This window comes from Maniola hyperantus, chromosome 7, assembly GCF_902806685.2.
Source record: "Maniola hyperantus chromosome 7, iAphHyp1.2, whole genome shotgun sequence".
NCBI classification, from domain to species: domain Eukaryota; kingdom Metazoa; phylum Arthropoda; class Insecta; order Lepidoptera; family Nymphalidae; genus Maniola; species Maniola hyperantus.
In genome coordinates this window covers 3694777-3703642 of record NC_048542.1, presented here as the reverse complement: position 1 = coordinate 3703642, position 8866 = coordinate 3694777, and the positions used below count along the sequence as shown (strand labels likewise).

Here is an 8866-nt window from a genome sequence, read left to right as displayed (position 1 = left end):
TCGAAATCAATTCCAAGGAATGAATTTCAACTTGTATCAACTCGAGTTGTGTTTTATCCCAGTTTGCACATCTCTAGAATATCTAATTAATTCGAAAATCATTAATTTTATTAAAAAGTACGTAAACAACTAGGATCTAATATTAAGTATTCAAGTTTTAAATCTATGTTTAGGTATGTTATTCATAAAAAACCTAAGTTAAAAACATTACTGACAAGAATAAATGGGATTATAATACCATAGATTATCTACTATATTAATGTATACCTTATACCACAGACTACAGTGTATATAGGGAGACCTTATACCTTAATAAAATAAATCGTCTACTCACCAATAGATGGCGTTAAACACCATAACTATTGTAATAAATCTTCTATTTGTTAATAGATGGCGATGCCAGACTTTTGTAAGTTTGTGGCTAAGTTCACTCAAACTTCATGTTTTATTTTTTATCTGTCTCAACAGTGTGACCATACGTGCCAGATTTATGCCATTTGGGTAGATTTGGCTCCATTTAGGCGCGTACCAATTTTTTTTAACTCTGGCAGATTTTGGTAAATATCAAGGAACACCTTATAATTTTTGAAGTTTTATTATTTACTTTATTTTAGGGTCCCACACCGGAAGGGTGACAACGCCGCAACGGCAGCCTATTACTAAACCTCCGCTGCTCGTCCATACGTCTGTCAGGCAGTCCGCTGGTGTATTTCGTGAACAGTAAAGGCTCGATAGTCTAAATTATCACAGAATCTCTATTGCTATTTCCAATAATAACAAATACCTAATAACAATTTTAAAATGTGCGCCATAAAAAATATTTTAACTGTTGTTTCTTGTACGATGGTGCGGAAGCCTTCGTTTGTGAGTCCGGCTCATTCTTGCTTGGTTGATTCTTAATAAATCGTCGTAAGAAATGAGAACCTTTCCTGCGAAATCAGCCTCAGTAAAAAACAATTTACTTAATTATTATGCCATGCTAGTGGAACACAATTTACCTTTTCGAATAATGGCCCATTCGAGTGAAATATTATCTCAATGATTCTGCAATTTTTGCGATGATATGTCGAGTTTGGCAGATTTTTAGTCAGTGTTGGGCACATTTATCATTTTTGAGATGGTCACACTGTATGGTATGTCACCGATTGATTGTCATTTTCGCATCATTTTCGCGTCTTTACCATTACATTACACGTTGTCAGTTTTCGATTAATTTACGTTACGTACGCAAATCTTATCAGATTTTATATTGTCCAGCTATATTTTCATTTCATTGAACTTATCAGCAATGTCTACTCCAGAAGAGAGCCCCCAACTTAAAGCGGGACACCCTCCCGCAGGTAAGTTTTTACATTTGTTTACTTACGACACACGAAGACATATACTTATTACATTGGCGTTCTAAATTTTTAAGAACGCAGTAGATAAAATGCAATCTGTACATTGTAGATAAGCTCCACGTATGAACTATAAAATACATTAAAACCCCAAATTCTATAAATAAAAGTGCACGCTCATAACCTTGAAATAGATATTTTTTCCATTTCCATAACATATTAGGTATGAGTGTTGCTAAACAAAGTACAAACAACTCCAAGGTCAGCGTTGATAGACCATATCGATGAGTCATATTGTATCAATTACGCACGTGTTATGAAAAGTATAACATTTATCAAGAACAACATGTTTTTGTCACCGTTCACCACCTTATTGTTGGTATATTACAGTAAAACCATCAATTTACGTGCTATTGAAAACAGCATAGCAAAATGGCTAATTCCGTTGTACACAATCTCTAAACTAAACTAAAATGACACGTCTAAATCTATTGCTATTCCTTTCATAATATTACTTTCGGAAAAGGATAGCACTAGATTTAGACCTGTTAATTTAGGTTAGTATAGAGATTGTGTATGAGAGAATGAGCCCCAATGTCTTGAAAAAGAATAGCAGTTAAATGCCAGTGAAATTGTAACACATGCCACACCTCTTAACAACTTACTGCATACATTTGAGCTTATGTAAAGTCCAATTTTATGTAATTGAGTAAATATCACTTGTTTTAACTGTGAAGGAAAACGTGAGGAAACCTGCATGCCTGAGAGTTCTCCATAATGTTCTCAAAGGTGTGTGAAGGCTGCCAATCTACAATGGGCCAGCATGTTGGGCTATGGTCTAAACCTTTCTCATTCCGAGAGTAGATGATTATGATGAGAAAACGCCATTCTACTCATTGACCAAATCAATAACTTCCACAGTAAAAGCTGGAGGAATGAGAATCACCCAGCACAAGCAGCCCCACACTAAAGATGACAAGGAACCGGCTAATGAAGACCTAACTGGGCTCGGTGGCCCCTCTGCAGTGCCAACCAACCCTGTGTCTATTGTCGGAGCACCTAACAAAGGTAATGCGGACTTTCCGCCGGAAGCCGCGCAGGTAGCTCATAGTCCTAAGCCTCCAGCTTACGTTAACCATAAGCCTGGCCTAATTATCCACCAGCCTCGGAAGTAGGCTGTTCTGAAGGCCCGAAAACGCATATCAATCTTGTTATATGATTTGGATAGATTTTAGGAAAAAGATGGATAGTAAACAGTAAACAAATTTCTAGTATATGGAAACGAACACAGAAGTTGTGATATATTGCAACAAATGTTGAAAACAACAAATGCTGAATTTGTATTACTCTTACATTTACTTTTCTAAATATTGATGTTTGAAATTTTTATTTTTGTTTGAATTTGTGCTTACTAAAACTACATTTCAGCTGATTGCAATATTTTATAAATCATTTCATCACTAAGGCTCCAATAAAAAGCCTTTAAATCATAGCTTCAGATATTCTACTGATGTTGGTTGTTTAGGGCTCTCTATCTTTTTCTCAAGTCTGGATTTTTGTTAGGTGTTTTTTTAAATGTACAATAAAACCATAGAACTTAGTATTAAGGCTTGAACACACAATGTGCAATGAAAATGTCCCTGCACAGTGCACAGTTCCTAGAAAAATTAAACTTTGTGAAGGGTATAGTCCCGCAAATTGCTGATACGCGTGGCCGTCATATTAGTGACGTCAGCATTAGACTGAAGTTTCGAGCTGATGGTATATTTTTATTTCGGCTGACGTCAAAATGACGTTATTTCGATGTTAATGAGACATGGTTTCAGCGCAATAGTAATTTGCGGGACTTTCACAAGATAGGCTGCTAAAATGGCGCGACATTAGTTTCGGATTCTGCATTATGACAGTTAAGTATCTTGCATTACAAATCGTAAGTATGTGGTGTACTTGTGTGACATTTTACAGTGCTGTTCCATCGCACTAAGTTTGTTCAGGCTTTACCAGACTCCATATTTTTGATAGTTAGTTAAGCATTCTATCAAATTATGTTGTTGTGTACTTGGTGGTGTTTTTCTTATAAATTAATCGTTCTATTTTCGGAAGTACTTAGTTTTGATGTTATTTTTTTTTACAATATTATAACATAAATATTACAATAAAACTTAAAGCTAGCCTTATCTAATTACTATACAAATCATGCCCGCGTGGAATGGTGCCAAGAATACTGGCTGCATTTCCGCGCTGGACAGCCAGCCAGGACAAAAAATGAGCCAGCCCTTCTGTCACCAGATGAGGCTATCAATTTTGATATTGTAATTTTTGTTAATAAATAATTTAAAATTTTATTTATCAACATAAAAATACTAATAAAGTTCATTTAATCTTTTGAATAAATATACTAGTTATTGTAAAAGGTCAACACTGTAGTTTCATCGTGTTAAATAGTTGTATATATTTCTATAATCTATATGAATGTACCATAGAGTCTGAGTACACAGTTATCTAAAAAAGAAGATCAAGATTTTTTTTTCTTTATTTTTATATTAATTTAAACTTGGCTTGAATACTAAAAGTATAAAGTTATTTATATCTGGTAATAAAATGGCGATGTTGAGGAAAAAACAAACTTTTTTTTTTTTTTTTGCAACACTTACATCTAGCTTTACAGGCTTATTCCTAATACGCTAGTGTAACATAATATGCACTTCTTAAAAAAAATTATATCTAATGTAACATTTTGAAAAATACCTATATACCTACTTATTATTAATTACTACCACAGCCTGAAGACTGACCTAAAATTTAAAATAAATACATATAAACCTAAACTAACATTCAAAAGAATTACTTACGAACCTAATATAATTATTTATTACTATCATAACATATAGACCACATCGCAGTCCTTGTGAGTTCACTCAGAGTGCAACAAAACAGGTCGATCCGCTCCGCCACGACGTTTAGAGTGCAAACCGCGCGCGCCAGCGGCGCCTTTCTGAGCAAATTGGTGCGCCCTTGCGGCAACGCCAGCAGCGGCGGCCTGCGCCTCCGCCACACGTACCGGTTCGGCACTCTAAGACTCACCTGCCCTAATACATCCGCATTAAATAGCTTGCCTCTTATTATTTTAAACATATACAGAACAAGCGCTAATTCCCTTCTAGACTTTATGTCATTGTTTCCGACCATACCCAAGACAAATAGTGTAGGGTACATCAATGGGTAAAATGGGTAAACCCATAAAGCCTCATGTACAAGAACCTAATAAATTTATTCTGCACCCGCTCCAACATAAGACTATATTTAGCCTCATGTGGAGCCCAAATGACTGCGTTACTTTCCAGTTGGCTCCTTACCAACGCGTTGTATAATGCGGTAATAGCGCCTATGTTTGTGAAACTACTAACGGTACGAAGCAAGAAACCCAGATTTCGGTAAGCTTTCTTACAACAATGTATAATATGATCACGAAACGAAAGCTCAGTGTTTAACCTGACCCCTAAGTCTCTGACTTCTGAACTTTTGTATGGCTGCAGACAATAAAAAATAAAGCAATTTTTTCCCCTTCTCTATAATATCACCTTTGGCAAGTCTAAAGTGAACTAATAATAATTATAGTCCTCGAACAGGTACTTGGTATATTTAAAAATAACAAATACAATTTTTTCCATACTTTTAAAACACCTAACTTGAATCAATGTTTGCCTAGTGATTAGTTTGGTATATTTAAGAATAAATGTCCTACGTATATTTAAGTCAATGCTTTATTTATTGTCGCATTTTTGAGTAATATTAGGATTTAATCCTCTTGTTATAACAATCTAATCAATTTCGGGCTATCCTTAAGGCCGGCCGCATATTATTAGAAATAACTTTCTATCCCACCAGAGATAATATAATATTATACTTGTTTAATATATTATCTCTGATCCCACTCACTCTGCCAACACCAGAATCGTACAGTGATCCCAAAACAAGTAGTCTAATCTAAAGTTAGAACCTCAATAGCTCAACGGTTAAAGGAGTGGACTGAAATCCGAAAGGTCTTCGGTTCAAACCCCACCCTTTGCACTATTGTCGTACCTACTCCTAGCACAAGCTTAACACTTAGTTGGAGGGGAAAGAGGAATATTAGTCATCATTGGCTAATATTTAAAAACTCTGATGACAGGCCATAGGCTCACGATTAGTATTCAAATCCAATCAAAATCATCTTAGTTGATTTGATTTGGCCAAGAAGCTGCTGCTGTTCTTGGCGGCAATCAGTATTGGACGAGAACTGTAAAATGGGGGCGATCACAATAGATCGGCAACGGTCAAAGTGCTACAGGGCCTGGGAGAAGCCCTGCACAGTGCACAGCCGCCAAACCAACAAGAAGTTCATATGCAAATTTTCAGGGGCGACGGTAATCACTTATCATCCAGTGACCCGCCTGCATGTTGGCTCGCTATCTCTATTTTTTAAAAAAAGAATCCTTAAATCTAGCTGAGATCTGTTAGTACAATGCGCAGTCGTACGCCTCCTGTTCAGATTGGATTACTTATTTTGCGCTCGGTATACAGTTAAAACGTACAATGCCTATGGGAAAACCCAAATGTTTTCTGACAAATTTCTAAGAGTATGTGGCTGTCTCTAAAATCTAACATTTGTTATACCTATGTATAAATATGACTTTTCTATGATTTTTGTTTTATGAAAATAATCTATAAGGCTAAACGCAAATGACCGATGATTCTAATATCATCCATGTCACGAGCGATGTATGCGCCTAAGTTTATACTTATTTTTAACTTGTTATTTTTATGTTTATATCGGTTGTGTAATGTTTATGTATAACGCTAAAAAAATCTATCTATATATTTTAAAAAATATATATATTTAGCACAGATTTGTCGGACTATATAAAATCTATCCAAGTTTCCTTGATTATGTATTTTAAAGTTTCTATAATTATTATTACATAATTTATTGTATCAATTTATATTGAGATATTGTGAAAGACTGATAAGAATGATAATATTATATAAAAAAATAAGTTTAATAATAAAAAATGTATCCATCAAAAATACTGATAAAACAGATAGTTTTATGTTTAACAGAAGACTAGTTTTATAATATTTAATATTTGTCCATGCATGCTTTTGAAAATTTGTTGGTTGCATTAGAATCATGCTCCTCAAATTTCGAAAAAATGTGTATTTTTCAATTTACATTCCTTAAAGCATTTCTTTATTATTAAAAACTTATTGTATTTATTCAGTTCTGCCGTATTAAAAAGCTAATAAAAAAAGTTTAAAATATGCAAAAATGCAAATTTTTTTTAAAAAGATGCTATTTTATTAGGGTAAATCGGTGCTAAAATGTTTAATATTGGTTGCATTCAGTTAACATTTCCATATGGTTTTTCATTAATATAAATAAAATATTAACCTGTTAATTGATTACTAAAATTTGATTGGTCGAAATGTGTTTACATTTGGAACCATGTTTTGTAGGTTTTTTTCTTAAATTTCTTTTAGTTTAAAATAAAAATATGAAAATGTCTCTTGTAGTTTTTTATTTCTAAGTTTATTATTAAATTTTCAGTAAAAATTTCGTTTTTTAAACCTAATTAAAGGTAATGCAATAAGGAAAAACCTTAAAGGCTCCCCCACACAGCCGCGTTATTATCGGTCGATAATATCGCATGCGTTATTGCGATATCTGTTTTCAGTACATTTTGTATTAGGATGGTCATGTAGTTACACACTGCTGCGATAATACGTCCCTATTTCCATTGCGGCGTTATTATCGCAGCAGTGTGTAACTACATGACCATCTTAATACAAAATGTACTGAAAACAGATATCGCAATAACGCATGTGATATTATCGACCGATAATAACGCGGCTGTGTGGGGGAGCCTTTAAAAGCTTGCGGTCGCGTAATTTTTGAAATTAAACTTCCTATTTTTCCTGAATTTCCTACTTCCTTTAAATGCTTATGCCCGGTTTCTGAAGAACCTACTTTTAACGACGGTTTATCTATTCAATAGCGCTTTTGGTCCGATAACTCGAGCGCAATACAAGATAAACTCCGTTTAGACTTAACTGGCCAATTTGCGCCGTTTATAAATTCCATAAAGTCATCTGACGGTTCATCTGTCAGTAGTTCTGTTCATGGTTTGCGTATTTTTAGATTAAAAAGTATTTTAATAGTAAGTTGTTCGTTACTTTGCAAAAACAGTGTTTAGCCACTTATTTAGCATAGAAAAAAAATACTATTATTAATAAAACTAGTGTTGAGGGCGAAATAAAATAATAATATGCATTTCAAACTCGTTTCCTGCAACAGACCCACCTAGAGACAGAATAATGAACTGGTTATCGGTTGCATAGTTTTTGTTGTATTCAGAAACGCATGTACAGTTAAACGACGTTTATCTTATACATAACTTTATTGAGTTAACAGCTAATGAGAACATAACTGACGAGTTCAGAAACCGGGCATTAAACGCTGAACCGATTCAATCGCTTTTTTTCTCCGATGACCGGAAGTAAACGAAAAAGCTTCAGATTACATTATTAAACAACTTTATTTATATATTTTATAAAGTATACACCTAGTTAGTTTTTCTCTGTAGACTTTCGTTTATTCTTGGAAAGCATCGTATTGTAGATCTGCGGATTGAAATATTTATAAATATTACTTTTAATGGTTGATTTATGGGAAACTTCTGAAACGCTTGTGATATAAGTCCCGCAAAATTGCTAATGCGTGAAATGACTGAAGTTTCGAGCTGATGGTATATTTTTATTTCGGCTGAGGTCATTTCGATGTTAATGAGACATGGTTCCAGCGCAATAACAATTTGCGGGACATACCTACTGGTTAAGACAGGCTTCCTATTCGAGTGGTCCGGGGCTCGATCCCGGTCACGCACCTCGTAACTTTTCGGAGTTACGTGCATTTTAAGCAATTAAATCACTTGCGCTAACAATGAAGGCAATATCGTAAGGAACCCTTGCTTGAGAGTTCTCCGTAATGTTCTCAAAGGTGTGCGAAGTCTGCCAACCCGCACTTGGCCAGCGTGGTAGATTATGACCAAAACCCTTCTCATGCTGAGAGAGACTCGTGCTCTGTAGTGAGCCGGTGATGAGGATAATAACAAATATTACCTCAACTTCCGAGACTTGTGGCACGGAAGAAGTCGGCTGAGACGTAACATTGGCCAATGAGATCGGCTGCCTCACCTCACCTGAAGCTGTGGATACAAATAGCTAATTCGTCATCCAAATCAATTCGACAGGTAGTCGCACATAGCTGTCTACAGTACGCGGCAGAAAGCAATGTACATCAACCTTTAGAAGGAGATAGCAGATTTGTAGAGCATTGTCTCTGTCATTGAGACCGACAAAACGTCATATAGGTACATATAGGTAACTTTACAGTGCGACAAGGCGCTCTTGGCACTTGAATGACATTGACAGGGGGGCGCTGTTGGAGAACAAATGCTTAAAATATTCCACGAATATTCAAACAAGAACAA

The 8866-nt window shown here is 35.1% G+C and overlaps 1 protein-coding gene and 1 long non-coding RNA gene across 2 annotated transcripts; one reads left to right on the top strand and one right to left on the bottom strand.

Moving 5' to 3' along the window:
* Positions 1–1152: 1152 nt before the first annotated feature.
* LOC117983499 (death-associated protein 1) lies at positions 1153–6882 on the top strand. Its single transcript, XM_034970067.2, has 2 exons — positions 1153–1340; positions 2259–6882. The coding sequence occupies exons 1-2, from the start codon at positions 1289–1291 to the stop codon at positions 2510–2512; spliced, it is 306 nt and encodes a 101-aa protein (XP_034825958.1). The 5' UTR covers positions 1153–1288; the 3' UTR covers positions 2513–6882.
* Positions 6883–7893: 1011 nt separating this feature from the next.
* On the bottom strand, positions 7894–8753 carry LOC138402598 (uncharacterized). Its single transcript, XR_011236956.1, has 2 exons — positions 8496–8753; positions 7894–7997 (listed from the first exon to the last, which is right to left on the bottom strand). It is a non-coding gene; the product is annotated as an uncharacterized lncRNA (long non-coding RNA).
* Positions 8754–8866: the final 113 nt, after the last annotated feature.

Excerpts from the sequence above, each read along its gene's own strand:
- LOC117983499 (XM_034970067.2), top strand. The coding sequence starts at position 1,289 with ATGTCTACTCCAGAAGAGAGCCCCCAACTTAAAGCGGGACACCCTCCC. Across the intron at positions 1,341-2,258 it reads AGCGGGACACCCTCCCGCAG|TAAAAGCTGGAGGAATGAGA; the intron begins GTAAGTTTTTAC and ends TAACTTCCACAG.